This window comes from Neopelma chrysocephalum, unplaced genomic scaffold (genome assembly GCF_003984885.1).
Source record: "Neopelma chrysocephalum unplaced genomic scaffold, ASM398488v2 Primary Assembly neopelma1_22, whole genome shotgun sequence".
Lineage (NCBI taxonomy): Eukaryota > Metazoa > Chordata > Aves > Passeriformes > Pipridae > Neopelma > Neopelma chrysocephalum.
In genome coordinates this window covers 28,686,712-28,705,150 of record NW_020897689.1, presented here as the reverse complement: position 1 = coordinate 28,705,150, position 18,439 = coordinate 28,686,712, and the positions used below count along the sequence as shown (strand labels likewise).

Sequence of the window (18,439 nt, the reverse complement as noted above, 5' to 3'; positions counted from 1 at the left end):
GTATCAGTATAAAGGAAAACAACAGCAGGCTTTTGTTCTTGCTGTTCTAGCGTTTCTTCACACAATTTATCTGGTTCCTCACCTACCAAGCTCTCTACTCCTCTGCACTTGATTCACCTTCTTGCTCCAAATTTCACAGCACTAAAGTGTATAGAACAGGAAAAGTTTTCCAAGTATTGGTTTCCAAGGCATTTCCAAAAATACCTGAGAGAGATCCAAGTATATTTCTGGAGGAACAAGCTACCTCCAACCCCAACTGCATAGCATACATCAAAGTCATCACTTTCTCTATCGTGAAGGCCAAGAAATTGTTAATGTTACAATGATACCAAGGCCACTCCATTTTCAGCACAGTATCCAGTCCTATGTGTTAAGAATGTAGAAATTCATCAGACAGCGATATCTTAACAGGTAACTTCAAAATTATTCTGATACATACTGTCAGTGAGATGGTCACAGATACCTATAATGAAACCAAACAAGCAAGAGGTCCTGTTCTCCAAAACTTTGCTACAACTTCCTGCAACTTTGATCTGAAGACCAACTTTTGTTTAGATGCCTATAAGAAGCAGTTACTAAACAGTTAATTAAAAAAAAAATCACAATCAGATTATCCTAATTAATTTCTCTAGCTTTTCCAGAAAAACCTTTAAAATGGAACACCTTTTTTGGAAGGTGTACTTAATTTAAGGATGTTTTCTATTTTTTGCTTTATACAACAGATCACACGTATAGTAATGAAATAGAAGAGGTATAAAGGGAAATGGAGTAATTTCTGCATCTTATTTGCAGAAATCAAGAACAAATTTATAAATTAATGTAAATTATCTACAGTGCTTCATTTATCTTCTTTACATGCTCATTGGTAAATTTCAAAAAAAATACTAAGAATATATATATATATCAATTCTCTATTTCAGTGCCATAAACAATATACTAAAAGAAATATTGGATATATATCCTCAAATATTTCTAAATATATATATATTACATACAAATCCTCAATATACTGTTTGGAGACATTTTTGTTCTGAGAATTCTATACAGTAGAAGTCTCAGAAAAAGTCATCAAGAAAGTAAAGGTGAAATCTTTATATATTTAAGAAAACAGATACTGGTAGAAAATATCTGGCAACAGAAATCAAATGAAAAGCAAGACAAAACAAAGACAATCAGAACAAGTTTAAGATGCTCCCAAAACACCAGAAGCAGAATTATAAAACCATATGACTGTAATGAGGACAGTTAGAATTTGTTCTAAAGACTGAGAATTTCAAACCAGGTACTTACTACAGAGAACTTACATTTCTATGTCCACTACTAGCAGAATCATGAAGTGGAGTATCATCATCCAAGCCCTGTGTGTTCACGTCAGCTCCTGCTGCTATCAGGACTTTGGCAACATCGTAGTAACCAACATTACAAGCTTCATGCAGTGGTGTCCAACCTGTAGAGAAGAGTAGTAAGTTTAAGACTGAAAGGTCCAAGATTTAAGTCTGGGTTTTTTCTCCTGTGCTACACATCTCTATTGCCTCTAAACATTTCAAAATACACTCACAATGTGAGTAACGCTGTCCATCTGATGAACGACGCACGCTTTATCAACTTTAAACCTCATGTCATGCCAAATTCCAGATTTTTCTGTGATTAAACTGAACACTGAAATCACTAATCAAACAGTAAAAGATGAAATCTGGAACATAATCCCTAGGCTAAACATGTTAGAATTTCTTTGACTAGTGAACATTTGAACAGTGTTAGGGATACATATAAATAACATTATTCTGTATGGAAACTGTTTGAAAACCCCACTATTGGAAAGAATAAGTATGGCAAATTACCATAACCAGCGCTCCTTTAGAGGTACTGAACATGTACTAGGAATCACTAACAACATTCAGCAGCTTGATAGTAAGGTATTAATAAACACTGGTAGAGAACTTACTCTTGGTATTTCCTAGAACACTCCTGATTTTTTTCAATTTTGATTTCCACATTGATAATCTGGAGCTCATTTTCTATAGCAGAGCCTCAACTGAAGATGACAACCAACCTGCACATGCAATAATCCTTACCTCAGTTTCCTCTCCCAAACTTGATAACTTCCACTTCATAGCTAACCTGAACTAGTCTGCTGTTGATGCCTTCTCAAAGCCCAGTTCTGGGGAGGCATTCAGCTTTTGTTTCCAACATAATCAGTTCAAGTCTGGAAGAGTTCACTCATGTTAACTCTGTATTTAATCAGTAGTGATCTTGTACATCCATGAAAAGGAGGTACAAGAAACTCCTAATTTATCTAATCCCTCAGTGATGTGATTTCTCACTTTCATCTTTCACTCAACTTCCCAGCTGCCACTCATTTAAATTAAAAAAAAAAGAAAGCTTTTAAGTTATTCTACAGCAAAACACTTCTTTCTGATCTTCATACACTAAATTTCCTCTCCAATCATCACGTGGGTCACTCACTTCCAACACTGCCTGGCTACCACCTCCTTCTTGACACCTTCTTGTCATTTTCCCTTTTTGCACTCACCCAACATGATGACCCTCTTCTGGCTCTCAGCCCTCTAATCCCTGTCTTTTTTCCCTTGCTAATTCTCTCCGTAATTCATTCTTCTCCATGTTTTACTGCTTTGCTTTTCCATCCTATCACAATGTCCAGTCTGCCAACTGTAGTCCTGGCTTGCTCTCAACATCTGTTTCCTTTACTCTTGTTCTCACACGGCAGTATCATTCTGGCAGATATCCCACAAGCAGGGTTACTTCCTCCATTACTAATTCATTTTCTGCTCCTCTAGTTCTGCCAAATTCTTAGCTAAAAAACTCTTAATTCTCTAAACTTCAATGCATCCTAAATTCCTGCTCTTCTCCACTCATGACTCACTGCTTCAATCCTCCCCCTCTTCTTGACTTCTTCCTCTGCACAGGATTTTGAAGCTCAGCCACCTCTGCTTCTCACTTTGGATTACCAATGGAGAAGTATCTCAACTTGATCCCAAACACCTCCTCCAGGGTTTTAAATTACTTGTTCCCAACTGATTCTCACAACCAGTTCTCAGTCATTGTCCTCCTTCTTTCACCTGCCTTTAAAATTAAGTATCTGTATTAGGTCAGGCTGGGATGAAGCTACAAAGCTAACTTCCTTCAGAGCAGCCCATACAGTGCTGAGCATTGCACTTGGGGCTGAAACAGTAACCACAACGCACCAGTGTTTCGGCTGCTGCTGAACAGTGCTTGTATAGAGTCAAGGTTTTCTCTCTCCCTTCTCCTGCACAAGAGGTTGGGAGGGGACATAGCCAGGACAGCTGACCCTAACTGCCCCAAAGGTATATTCCATACCACATGACATCATGGTTAGCAATAAAAGCTCAGCGAAAGGAGAAGGAAGGAGGGATGTTTGTAGGTAATGGTGTTTGTTTTTCCAAGCAACCATTACACCTGCTCAAGTCCTGCTTCCTGGGAAGTGACTGAACATTTGACTGCTGGTGGGAAGTAGTGAATGAATTTCTCTTTTTCTTTTGCTTGCACATACAGTTTTTGCTTTGCTTATTTAAATGGTCTTTAAATCAACCTACATGGGATTTTTTCCACCTTATTTTCTCCACCTGCCCTGTTGAGGAGAAGGAAGTACGAGAGCAGCTGCGTGGGCGTACGGCAGCCAGCCAAGGTTAACCCACCATATCATCTCTTGAAACATTTCTATTCTCCCTGTGATTTCTATGGGCCTGTCTTCCCCTGAGCCTCCCCCTCTTTTTCTAAAATTGCTCTTGTCAACAAGTTCTTCTCATCTCTCCTCTCAAATTCCTGAAGATCCTGCCATGTTCTACTTCTGCTTCCTTTCTTCCACTACATGCCAGCCCTGGACAGCCTCATCTTCTAATACAAACTCAACTACCCTCTGCAAACTGAGAAATTACTGATCTGTTTCTTACCTAAAATCAAGACTTCAGTTCATCTCATTAATATCTTCTCTTGTGTCAAGTTTGAGCTGACAACTAATTGCGCCATTTAGTTCTTAGTTTCTCCCACATGGGCCTGCTACCTCAACTCATCCCAACCATTCCCACTGAGAACGCAGTTCTCACTATAATCACTCTGACCCATAAACCTAAAAACATTGTATATGTTAAACTTAACTTCAAGTTTATGAATCAGTGCTGAAATCACAGCAAATACTGACATATCAAAACTATCCTTAATCTAGCAGGACTAGATGGCAAGTGCAAACTTTCATCTGCTTTGGTGTACACTAGCTATCCCAGTGAGAAGACAATGTACATCGCACTTTCACCATTACTAAACTTTGCATCTCCTCACATAGCCACTATCTGACTTTGCTCAGTATAATTCTACAAAGTTCAGCAACTGTGCACACATATTTCTGTAAACACCTACCATGCAAAGGCCCTGGACACAAGTGAAACCTCCAGATATTAATATGCTGTTCTAATAACATATTATGTACCGAAGAATCCCAGGACTACCATTGCCATTGGAAATAAAAAACATGATTTGATAATTTCTACTAAGTTATATTTTTTCATTTGCATGTAACATGAACTGAAAGGAAACCTCTGTTAACAACTTCAGCATTTCTTTTAATTTATACAGTCAAGAGAACGTGTATCAACTTACCTGCAAAATCTTTTACATTCACATTTGCACCCAATCTGATTAGCTCCTTGACCTGTTTAACATCCCCTCGAATTGCTGCCATATGTAGAGGAGTTTCCCCTCGTTCATTTCTCTTGTTAACCTTGTCTTTTTGTCTTGAAGAAGAGGTTGGAGTTTTCTTTTGTGTTGGTGTTGTTTGTAAGGAATGATTTAAGGTGGAATCTACAAAGGAAGTTTTAAATGGTTGCTGTAGGTTAATTAAAATGAGGTGAAGTAGAAAGAGTGTTAACACTTGCATTCAAAGATGACAACAATATGTGAATAATTATATTTTAAAAAGGACATATTTGACACTTCCTATGTATCAACACAATGCCTATTTTCAGTGTGAAACAGGGCATTTTGCAAAATCTATTTTTAAAGCAGGTTTCAAGGACAGAAAAAGGAAACAATCCATACAGAACAGTGTCTGAGAGGTAAAAATAATCAAAGGAAGAAAAGAAATGTTCAATTTTTACAGCTATCATAATGCAAATCTTTGCACATAAATACAGAAGGTCAAGAATTTTTCATCAAATTACTCACCCATGCAAAATAGTGTTTAACAGAACTATGGATAATTAAAAAAATGTCAAAAAACCAAGGACTGTGGAAAAAAACATCAGAGATCAGAATATTCTGACTGGGGCAGAATTAAACACGCAGGAGGAAGAAAACTGTTAATTCTGTAAGATCACCTGGACTGTTGTCTCTTGCTGTCATCTGCATGAGAAGTGCCATCTGTTTGCGCTCTGACAGAGGATAACCAAAAAGAATGCTAACGGGTGCTGATTTCTTATTTCCAGCATCCTTCTTCATTTTCTTTTTCTCTGGACCTTCCTTCTCTGGAAATAGGAACATTTAAAAACTGAAACAGCTGTTTCATCAAAACAGTTTTCTAGAAATAAAACAATCCTTTTAAGGTATGTAAACTGGTGATTGGTGGCAGGTGATGAAAAACAGAAATTACACCTCCAATTTACTGCCTTTGTGTTAGTGTTGGTTACCTGTTCTAATCATATTAGAATAATAAGCTACTGAGTTAAAGCACTTTAAGCTGTAAGCAGGATTATTAAAAAATTCTAAAAGACGAAAAACCTGTTCTACAGCAGGAAGGCCTGTATATGTTACAACTTTAATTTTCAGAGATTAAAGTCAGGCACTTAAAACATTCTGTAAGATCATCTGGTCAATTTTCATTTTAAATACAGATCTGATACTACAATCTATTTCTATTTCTCTCAAGACACCATGTTAAAATTTAGGAAAAGACTTTCTAATATTGATATTTGCTAAGTAATTAGTCAAAAGATTGTTTCTCTCAAACTCATCCTGTTATTTCATCTTAAAGCAATTTCTTCTACAAAATTCAAATCCTTCAAAAACATACAGCTATTTTATATACATAACTTCTTTCCTTTTATCAATATTTATGGAAGTTGTTTAATGTTTCATGTCCAAGTTTTAAACCAGAAGCTAAAATTACACTTCTGAATAAACAAAAAAAATCCCCACCAAAACCAAGAAACCCTGTCATCTGCAAAGCAGAAAATCTTAAGAGGACTCCACTGAGGAAAACTTCACTGACCTTCTGCAGAGAGATAAAAATTACAAATGAGAAGCTTAAGTCTCTTTGAGGTTCCTAGTTACCATTTCATTTTCTCCACTTCTGCATTCTTCCTTGTTTCACTCATTTCTTCTCAACTCATTTTCTGACTTCCTAGCCTTCTCTAAATCTTATGTTCTAGGCTTGATTACAGACACAAGCTCTAGTAATGCAGTGCTCTTGAGGCACAGGAAGGCACATCCATACTTCTCATCTTGAATCCCACATAAGAAATACATAATTTTACAGGCTAAACAATTGCAAGCAAGACTATTTAAAGAATGGAAAGCTACAGACCTACGTACATATCAAAGAAACCTCTATAACTTTATCCATCATATTTAAAAAGGAAACAAGATCTCTTTTACAGAAGCAACCGATATTTTTTAAACTACATGCATCTCAAGGTCCTGAATATCTAAAAAAATTAATTCAATATCCAAATTAACACTGTTGACCTCTTGATAAAAGTATCTGCATAGGACAATAAAAAAAACCCCTATAACAAAATCATACTTTCAACTTTTCCCTGCGAATATGTTTGTCCTCTCTCCAAGAATAATGTACAGCATACTCTTTTATTGACTGATTTAGTACTTCCATCAAAACAACATATTTCAGTTTGTCCAGATTGATCTGCTGTTTCTTAGCTTATGCTATTTACTGCTCATGATTTTTCCTTACAATTTTATAGCTATACTTGGCTTGAAAAAATAATATATCAAAGTAAGTAAAATAAATCTTCCGATCATCGAGCTTTTACTTTTATAACAAACCTAAAAAAGTCTCAAGACTATAGCAGGTGCACCTGATAATCCTTTTACTGGAGTATGTCCTGTACAAGGCTGTGGCTTTTCCCCCCAAGATTTCTCATGCATATAACCTGGTTCTGAGTGTACAAGATCAAACAACACAGGAAAAAAGGGGTGGAAGGAAGCAAAACAAAGGGAGTAGGGCATACAAAATAGAAATTTTTATACATCAATAAATAAATCAATGCTCCAAGAATGCCATCACATAGTACACTGCACCTTGACAGGAGAAGACCAACTCAACATTTAGAAAATTCAGTTTTTTAGCTATTCTTTATCTTGTGGTTACAGAAAACTTTTCACAGCTGTGTACTTGATGTTTATACATTTTGAAAAGCAATAATAATATAGATAATAATAGAAGAATAATAATAGAGGAATAACATCAGTTTAAGAAATTAAATTTAGATAGAATTTCATGTATAAAATTGACTGTTGAAGTCAATTACTTGGGTTTTTCTGTTTGTTGGTTTTTTTTGTTTGTTTGTTTTTTGTTTGTTTGGTGTTTTTTTGTTTTTTGTTTTTGAGCATTTTGTTTTCAAAGTCTATGGAATAAAAATATCTAATTTTATATTCAGATTATTGTCACTTTTTGGTGTTCTTACAAACAAAACATGAGGGAATTTTTCACTTGTTATTAAGAAAAAAACTGACACTCTTAAAGTGACTTTATGTTCAATCATATTCATTAAATAAACTTCCTAACATGCAGCCAAAACTATCTAGACGGTATCCTTCCCAATATTTTCCTTCTGCAACATAAGCTTTTCACCTAACGCTTTCAAAAATTATTTCAAAACAGTCAAGTTATGTGAAACTGTGATTTAGGAGCATTTGAGCACTTATTTGTAGCAGAGCTTAATGAAATCCATTCACAGGATTTAAACGTTTTGGCACAAGAAACAAAGACACTGGCAATTATTTTAGGACGACTTATCCATGACAGATCCTGAGGCAATCAATAATGCATCTAGGTTTTTTTGTTTGTTTGCTTGATTGTTGTTTCTTTTTCCTTATTTTATTTTTGTTTTTTAAAATTGGATAATTTATAAATTCACAGTCAAATAATTTCTAAATGTTTTAGGAAACTAAATCATTAAATAATGTAACATATGGACTTCTCAAACCAAAAACATGCCAAACAAACAGCGTATTTCATTTGGTAAACCTTAGTGAATAAACGAAATAAAGTTAAAAGACCAAATTCAATTTCTGGGGCTCATTATAGTTTTCATGTACAAGAATCCCATCACAGTCCAAATTGTAAGGAATAACAGGATTAATAGGACAACGTGAAGTTAAAATGAACTGCTTGAAATAAGTGCTTCTAAGGAAGTTACAAGACTGAATGATATACAACAAAAGACTAATATGTTCATTGCTAACAACTGCAGAAAACAGGTCAAGATGATCAATTTTGCAGATGATGAAGCTGAGAAACAGAGTTATGGAGCTCTGTGTGATTATGGCAACCTAACTGAAGTTATTTTAAAGAGGAAACTACATCATGACTGACTGCTGCTTCCTATCCTCAGGGAAACAGAAATCTTAAAATGTAATGAAGAGACTTCACAACACACTGAACAATGTAGAGATATCAAGGTACTATTGTGATACCTAATTAATCAAGTTTATGACATTTATTTAACCAAACCAACAAACACACATAAAACTGCCTCTGCTTTCTTGCCTCAAGCCCAAACAACAGTTAGAGGAACTTGTTATAGCTGAACAGTAAGCCCAAATCCATCAAGCAGTGTGTAAGCAATCCCTTCAACAGCCCCACTAACCTCTGTAACTACAGGATGCACAAGTACAGGAATTGTGTTACTGTGATGTACCCATGCAACATAAAGAGGTCAGTTGTTTTGCTCTCCTGGATGTCAAGCAAGTGCTAAAAGAAGTATGACTGTGTCAGTTTTGGACTACTTTAAAGACTGAATTTGAAGGGGTCAGAAAACAAAACCAAGATCCCCCTATAAACAGAAAATCTAGAAAACATAATTTCCAAGAAAGATCAACAAATTACCACATTATGTAATTGCAATTTGTTATTCTTCCTGAATAATCAACTGTGTAACAAGACTATCTTCACAATGAAAATATTTTTATGACCTGCAGTTGACCTGCAGTTATGTTTAATTATTATGAAAAATTCACTTTTCTCTCTTTAGACTAATAAGGTAGCGAAAGAAAACAAATCTGACCTTTGCAAGATCAACACTTGCCTGTTGTTTTATTCTAATAATCACATTACAGGTTATTTGAGACTAACCAGAGGGTTTTTTTAAGTAGGCTAAATAACTGATGGCTTTTTAATCAAATTATAGTTTGGGATTGGGAGACTTCAAATCAGAGAATTTATTTTAAAAGGTATGAAAAACGTTTCTCCTTCCACCATCCAAACCACCAGTCTTAAAGTTTGCATGTAGACTCCTCCCTAAGATTTACTTAAATCAAGGTGAAAGCTATACTGCAGTACAAATACATTTGTCTGCAATATATATATACTGCATTAGTTTTTTGTGGTTGCTCTGACCAAAGAATGGAGATGTCATAACATCTCCACGATGTTATGCCCTCAGTTTAGGCCTCTTCAGAAGGCCACAGGTCTCCTGGAACTCACACTATCTTTCAGACCTCTGCAGACTTTGCAGCTACTGCAACCATCTCAACTTGCATTGCATGACTACCTTTAGGCGCACCTTTAGGCAAATGGACTCAGTCCTAGTGGGTATGAAATTATTAGGAAAGTAACCTAAAGGCTAAATCTTTATTTAATGCTAATTTATTGCAGAGTTTCTTAGGGAAAAAAAAAGATTTAAATTTAAATTTAGACAAAGAAGTGGGCTATAATTGTTCTAGACTCTTACAGGACACTACAAATGCTCTTCGATTCCAGTCTTGCCAAAACTGACTGAGTGTAAAATGTACTTTATATATACTGTTGTAGATGACAATTTTTTTTTTAAAGTATTTTTACATAAAGTTAACATTCAGTTTGGCTGTCTGTGATCATTATCACTTACCGTTTTTAGAAAAGACCTGAAACAAAGAGAGCCCACCAAGAAAAGGAGAAAGAGGTGAATTGCAGGGGGAATTTTTACAAAAAAAAGGGAAAACCCCAAAATCTTAGTTTATGAAAGACTGTGGAGATAGAACCAAGACAGACCTAATGATGTAAGTTCACAAAACTAGGTATCCCCATTCTTTGTCTGATTTACATGCCTAAACAGGATGAAACCCAATTATCATGGGGTTTCTACAATCAGCTAGTGATCCTATCACATATCTTGGGGATAAACTATTTATTAAATTAAACTATTGATTAATTTTTTTATCCTAGAGCTACTTTTTATGGTACCTTTTTGTTTACTCAGACACAACTTTAAAGACCGTATATCTTTAAAATCATCTAAAAATCAAACTCAAAGGTCATATAATCTGATACAGAGCAACTATTTACCAAAAGTCGTAAGACAATTTTGCTATTCTGAACTCTGAAAAAAACATATTGGAAGGCTATTAAAACTCCATCTATTGGAAAAGGATAAAATGCATCCTGCAACTGTAACGGAGAGTGGGAAGAATGTAGCAGTAGCACAGGTTTTTTCCGAGTCTTTTCAATTATAAATTGCATACACAACCCTTAACCATTTTTCTAGAATACCAATACAGATTGTCGCAAACTCTAAGAAGAGGGGTTTTACTTTTTAGCACTACTAGCTGATAAGAAGTTTTCCATCACCTCTTCTTTTTCCCCCTCTGTTTCCGATTACATTCTCATCTCCAAAAACTTACTTTCTTCCTTCTCAACATTTGTCATTCTCTGTACATAGTTATCAGGGAGACACTTCAGTCAGAGCTAGCGGTTTAGTTTACTGATATCAAAGCTTTTCCATGTACATTGCCAAGTTTGTGTCAGAAGTAGCGCTGCATTTCATGATCACTGATGTCAGTCCTAATCCATGTCAGTAACAAACTTGGCACAATCTAAATGCTTAATTCTCACCAGTCTAATCTAATTGGTTAGGTACAGAATCAGCATTATAGGAACAGTTTTTCACCCTAATAATACTCCTGCTCTAAAGTTTCTGGAAAGCTTATGTACCAAGTTTCTCCCCCGTGAAACAAGGCAGTTGCTCTTACCTCCTTGCCTCAGCAGAAATGAAACACACAACAAGTCGTGATGTTTACTACTGTTACATTAACTATTTCTTGCCCCTACCTGAACTGTTCATTTCATCTCCCTGCTACAGCTTGCAACAAAAAGATTTTGTAGTGTAGCATTGTCTTGACGTGGGTGTCTAAGTGCCTAGAGTAATCAATCTTGTTTGTGGCAACTGTGACACTAGATGTTATAGCAAAAGGCACACAGAAAATTGCATTACCTTACAAGATGCTGTGACAATGACTTATTTAAAGTTGGTGGGGTGGGGAGAGATGATAAAAGATTTTCAGCATAGAAAACATTTGACAAATGCTAAATATTACATCTAAATATATTTATTTCCACTGTGATGAATAGTTATGGACTAATACCAAGCAAAAAACTTAATAAAGCAGATGCTGGGAACATACTCCTAATTTATACATGACCTTTTAAGAATCAAATGTTATCACGAATAATGTAAGATTCTAGAATGCTGTAAAACCACTGAAAACAGATCTAAAGCTTTGTAAATCTAAAGTTTTGTAATGTGACTATTTCAAATTTGGATTTCTTACCATATTCTCTTTACAGTAACAAAAGCATGTATGTATTATCCAGGAGCCAAATCTTCTGCATGAAATCAATCCTGGACAATAATTAAACTCATACTGAGGCATATACTTCTAGCTTGCATTTAAGTGTATGCATATTAAGGGAAGTGCTTGTTTATGAAAATATTAGAATGTACAGTAAGTGCTATATAAAAAACTGTAGTACTAAGCCTTTCGAGAAATTTGGAGAACATGCCTTCTGGTGGCCTTCCAGAGGGCATGGGTATTTTTTGGTTACCAACAGAACTATTACTGAACGATGACACAGATAACTATATATCTAAACTCAGAGATAACTGTACTCTTGGAATATATCCAGATCTCTCCATCTTGATTTGAAAAGAGCCATGTTAAGAATGCTATTTTGAAATCTTGAAATCAGTTTTAATAGAATAAGCTTAAACTATGAAAATCTACTAGCCTGTGCACAAAAGGTATCCTGAAGAGATCAATCACAGGAACTTAAACTGAAAGAAAAGTGTGCTCTCCATGGCTAGTTTGGATAGCTCCATAATCTAGCAACCTTTTCTTTTATATGGATGACAGTACACCTACCAATCTTTCCCACTCTCCTTCCCCCAAAAAACAGTTGGGAAAGGCTGACAAGCTGTGTCTCAAATCAAGGTATTTACAGATTTTTTTCATCAGTTTACTAGTTTAAACAAATGGACCTCTAGATATGACAATGAAAAGAAAGATTAATTATCAAAATAGAAGCAAAAGAATGAGGTTAGGAAGCAACTGGAAAATGTAGATAAACTATGGAGGCATGCTGGTCATTGCTAATGACAAGGTGAAAGCCCATCAGACTGAGATGCAATAATCAGAAGCAAGCAAGCAATTTTATACTTAGTATCCTTTTTAAAGGGAAAAAATAAATAAAAAACATAAGATACAATTAATTAAATTAGGATGTATTTTATCAACAAATAATTAGTTAAGGAAATAAAAAGGTTCTACCTGTGTCTGAATTGCGATCTTCATTTCTGGATGGACTAACAGTAAAAGGAAGTTTACGTTTCATGGAAGACTTTTCTTTCATCTCCTTCCCCACATCACTCCTATCCACTTTTGGAGTTTTGCTGTAGGATGCAATCTTGTCCTTGCTCTAATATAAATAAAAAGTATACTAAGTAATTTTTGCAAAAAGCAGAATAGACTTATAATGTATACAGACTGAAAAAACTATGTGAGAATGTATGTACTTGTGTTTAAGTATGCATATTATGAAGTTTTTGAATAAACTTTTAAATTAACCTTAATAAAAGCAATGTCACTTCTTTCTTTTATAAATTCATAACTTCTAATTTAATTAGTGTTATTTCTACTTTTTGACATATTACTGTAGAACTGGTGTTCATTATTAGAGCCTTAATTAATAAGCAAAGGAACAACACATACTGAAAAAGAATTTTCTAAGTCTTGATAACCATCCCAATTTCCTTTCCTGACCAAAAAGATCTCAGTAAAAGCACACACTGCAATTCAGACTGTGAATTCAACAAAAAAAACCCCTAACAACTTTCCCCTGCCTCCACCCCCACCCCGTAATCCATTCATACAAGAAGCCCCTTTCTATTTCAACAACAAAAATAGTGTAGTGTTTAATTTTAGAAAATCTATGAAAAAACTTTTTAAACTCATATCAAATTTAGAAAAAATAGGTACAAACTATTTGGATTTTTTAGTTGCATAAATCTGGAGATTTTGGCTTATGAACCATATTTCAGAATAAACAGAGAAAAACCTTAATGGGCACAATATTAACTTGTGCTTGATTACTTTGCTAATATAGGAGGAAAGAATATAAAAGATACCAGGTTAGTGAGAAGACTGCTTGAGACAACCCTCTGCAAACCCCAATATTTTAGCAATCAAGATGCAAGGCAGGGACATTTTTCTGTTTTCTGTTCATTACATGCTGCAGAAACACATTATCTAGCTATCTTTCATGTGTCAGCAATCTCAACTCCACAGCTTTATATCATTCTTAACAGATGATCAGATGAAATCACTACTAAATTAATTACCTAAAGACAGAAGAATAACATACACTGACTTGCCAATCAGTGAAAACCAAAAGGCTGCTCCTTGGTACTTCTGAAGCAGGTAGTCAGAAGATTTATTCTGATTGAAGAAAAACTAGAAAATAACTCCAAGTAAAGGTGCTGTTCTCTAAGGCACCTTTCCTTTTTCTTTTTTTTTTTAAAGAACAAACACAGGTAAAACGATATCATCTGTCGCTCTGAGTTGAAAGTGTTGCCAAAAAGTCAGGAAGAAGTGATTACGAAAAGAACCTGCAAACTCTACAACCTTCAGAAGACAAACATCTCTACCAAGGAAACCACAAAGAAGGGATTAGTCTATATCAAGAGAATTCCTAAGTATAAAGGTTGATGCCCCCAGAGAATACCTATCTTCACTCCAAGTTTAGAAACCCACAAAACCAAAACCCCAAACCAAAACACAGAATAAAACCCATTCACCAAAACCAAAGCCAACCCTCCTTCAAAACCCCAAAGGAAACAACCACCCTCCCACCCCCCCTTTTTCTTTTATGCTAGGACAAGAAAATCTAAAAATCTAAAACCCCTTAAGACTTCCCTAAGCCTCTGGGAGATACAGTGGCTGTGGTATTACTTATGAAAGAAGCTAATCCATCTAACACAAGTCATCATTTGCAAATGCATCTATAAATTGACAAGAGCGGATCCCAATTCCATTAAGCCCTCTCCAATCTCTTCCACTACAGACACAAGTTTCTCACTTGAGTCCAATCTCACTGAGAGCTCTCTCACACCTTGCTCCAAACAATCTGATTATCTCATATGCATGTAAATTTCCCCCAATATGATAAAATGGCATAAAAGTTTTATTGCTTTCCCTAGAATATTATCTTATGTTAAGTATTCTGCAGTAGAAAGGATCAATTAAAAATAATTTAGAATTCCTAAGCAGGAAACATTGGTTCCAACTTGTTCTGTAGAAAACCCCAAAATTTTGCAGTTGGTAATCCTTAAAAAGAACCCCTTTTTTTGGGTACTCATCAGTAAAATACATTGGCAGGCACTCACAAAGAGACACAAGCAGCTTAAATAATTTGACAGCTTTACATTTATTCTTATTCTTAAATTGCATATATTATTAAATTATGACTGATTCACTAGTTTTTGAATAATCACCAAATATAATTTTGTGATGATCTAATTAGGATAAGACACAGCCCAAAATGCATACTTTCAGATAAATGAAGATATAGTGAAAATGCAAAAACGGGCTATACAGAGAATACAGAAACTGAAAAAAAAAGAGAGTATCTTGTTGCTTAGCTATCATGGAAACAAATATTCAGCCACCACCAGTAGTGGACTTTCCAATCCAAAAGATGCAATGAACAGGGTGTTTGAGTAGTCTTTACAAAGTCAATGTTATTTAGAATTTTCAGTGACAATGCTGAAATAGAGATACAATTAATTATGCAGATATCATCACAACTGGAACAGAAGAAGAAGCAAAGAGCACTGGCAAAGGGAAAGCAAAATGACTAACCAACTTGAAAAGCAGTCTAAATACAAAACAAAACTGGAAAAGCCAGAATAAAAACCAAGTTCTAAAAATGATAAAAACAATTAATCATACAATCACAAAACGCCAGGTTAAAAGTTAGAAAACTCTTAATGGCCTTCTGGATCCAACTTCAAGTAAAGGAAGGCAAGAGGAAGCACCAAGCCCTGCAGGTTAGAACAGGCATTTTGTTTTAAAGAGTGAGAATTCAGTGTTCCACCTACTCCTGGTCACTGCCAGCAGCATAGACAACTCTTTTTCAAGGTCCAAAGCAAGGTTAAAAATTCAGCATCAATAGGTCTATGTATTAATTTAATGTAATCCATGGAAGCAACCTAAAACAAAGTTGACGTGTTTTATAAAACAACCTGCAACTTACATCTGTGGACTTTCCAAAGAGGTTCATTAATCTGAACTGAAAACTGCTAATCAGATAAAACAGGGTAATGTTCAGACACATAAACTACTGCTGCATAGTGAAAAGCATTACATACTCTAACTGTCCACTACAGTTAGAGAACGTTTAATGGCTTTAGACTGCAACAGGAGACAAGCAAAGGTTATTTATCCTTCTACTAAGTGTCTAACTCTATGCCAGTCGGCATAATTATCAGAATAAACTGCCCAAGGAGACAGGAATTACCATGAAGCAAGCCTTTAAAGAAAAGGTCTGGCAAACATCTGTCAAGAACCGAGTACAGCTTATTCTACTCTGGGGCAAATGGATGAACTGGATCTGCACGTCATAACATTTAATGCATGCCTCACTGGAGGATGCAGTAACAAGGAAGAATTTTCTCTGTCAACAAGACCATACTAGTGTGCCATGATGAGGAACACATTTTTAATCTGTTCAGCAGAAAACTGTCTCAGAAGGCTAACAAACAGCAGTCTGGACAATATCTTGATATCCCATTCCAGCTCTATTGTCTGGTACTGCTACAATCAATGACAAGACACAAAAGAAGACAACAGAGAGCCATATAATCTAGCAGATGTACTGAGCCCTGGGAGAATAAGCATTCTTTTTCTGCCTATCAAAGATAATTACATACTGAAGCATGTTCTGTATGGTATTAAACGGCTTTGGGCACTATTGTTGGACTCTTCTAAGGAGAGAATTAATTCTTACAAACTCCAAATGTGTTTCTCCTTTTGATGACATATCTGTAATTTACTTCCTGAGTTTAGCCAAGTAAGTTTCAAAGTATAAATTCAGATAAATGAAAATTTCATTATGTTCTTATGTTTATAAAATAGCTAATGCAAACATTATATGGTCTAGGTGCTCTACACACTCCTACAGGTGTTGGGTTTTTTAAATTTATGCCCCCAAGATGAGCAACTGAAATAAAAACACATGTACCCTAAAGAATAAATGATATAAACTCATGGTATTAATAGGAATGTTATTCCTAATGATTTTTTAAAGTTCTCAGAAGATGTGAGTGTGTAGCTTATTCACATAGCTATTCACTGGCTGTTAGAGCAGCATAATAAGCAATGACTTCTGGATAAATATGAAAGACTAAATCTCAGTGAGCAATACTGAACAAAACAGTGCAAGCAGTTTATCAGCTTATTTTTTGATATCAACTTAATCAGTCCACCAACTGGGATTCCTCATTTGTATCCTTGGTCAAACTTCCACCTTCCCCTAGATTTTCATTTTCTAAGTAATCCTGCTTTTACTGGCATGTTATGTTTAAAGACCAGGCAAGGCAGAATGTTACATTTGTCCATATTTTTAATTTCTGTACTGATGACCAGTCTCAGCAACTAACAACTCCTTGTTAGGGCAACCAGCTAAGGGTAGACCTTGACCTGAACTAATATGATAATGCAAGGGTTTTATATGTGGTCATTAAAAACAGAACGTTAATTTACTCCTTTTTAAATCAAATCAAAGTTGGCCATATTTCCTGGTGGTTAAATAAATGGCATCATGTTCGCTCTTCTGTTTCCTGGAAAAAATGATTCATACCGTCACATGAATTTGTGTCTTCTTCCTTAACATTCTGGCAAAGGAGCTACAAACCTCTGTTTCAGAAGATTCCCTAACTTGGCAGAGACTGCAGGGCATGGGGGTTCCGCAGCTCTGCAGATGTAACTGCTACTGTTACTATCAGAGAGAGAATACCTTTGGGAATTAGGAGATTACTGGAGAGGAAGGCATTGAGACAACCAGTGAACTGGACACAAGGGCCACTGATAAAACAATTCCTTCGGCAGTGGCTGCAGGTTCAACAGCCAGTCTGGAAACTGGCACCAATTTTCTAAAATGTCACCAAGCAACAAGGAGAGGAGGCGAGGGGGAGTCAGAAAGTAGAGAAGCAAAAGGGGGCTCACAAGTAAACTCTATTTGGATTGATTTTTTTTTTTGTTTTTAATTCAGATCGCAGAATAATTTGTATATGAAATACAAAGCCTAGGAAGGAAGGAAGCAATCTGCACTACAAAAACAAATTAATCTACTTCTACACGCTCAAACCTACAAATAAATGCACTCCAAGCATTTCAAGTTATATCTTTAGCAAAGAAACAGGGAAAAGGAAAACTTAAAAACTAACACATTTCAGCAAACCTGATATTTTTGCTTTGATGAAAGTGAACAGAAGATGAAAATAATCTTGACTTCTGTATTATAGATTTTAATTGTTTTTAAATTATAAACATGGATAAATCTTGAAGAAACTGACAAAATTCAGCTTTCTTAGCATGAGAACAGCTGTTGATGATGTCAAGGTTTTCTTGGGTCAGAAGTTGGCTCTTTTGAGAAATACTGAAGTGTCAAAATAATTAATTGAGTTCATAAAGGTAGAATATTTTTTTAAAATAAATAGCCTAAAATCTTCACAAAAACTAGCTTATATACAAGTGTAGAAATAAAAAGGTTGTATTTAATACCATTAAATATCACTGCAACAGTCTTTCTATTCTTGCTGCTTGTAGGCCCCAGACATTCCCTCCTCCTTCCCAGTACTGAATGACACTTCAATGAACTTGACCATATCCCAAACAAGGACCAGGAAAAAAAAAA

General features: G+C 35.3%; 1 protein-coding gene across 2 annotated transcripts in view; it reads right to left on the bottom strand.

Annotated features, from left to right (window-relative positions):
- ANKRD12 (ankyrin repeat domain 12) overlaps positions 1 to 18,439 on the bottom strand; it is a 58,404-nt gene that overhangs the window by 19,342 nt on the left and 20,623 nt on the right. Inside the window, exons 3-6 of one of the 2 annotated variants that reach the window (XM_027676477.1) lie at positions 12,796 to 12,943; positions 5,352 to 5,498; positions 4,636 to 4,836; positions 1,305 to 1,447 (exon numbers count right to left, since the gene is read on the bottom strand). In XM_027676477.1, the coding sequence (XP_027532278.1) occupies positions 1,305 to 1,447; positions 4,636 to 4,836; positions 5,352 to 5,498; positions 12,796 to 12,943 (639 nt within the window). The remainder of the gene's footprint in view (positions 1 to 1,304; positions 1,448 to 4,635; positions 4,837 to 5,351; positions 5,499 to 12,795; positions 12,944 to 18,439) is intronic. The other variant, XM_027676487.1, reaches the window with a different exon arrangement.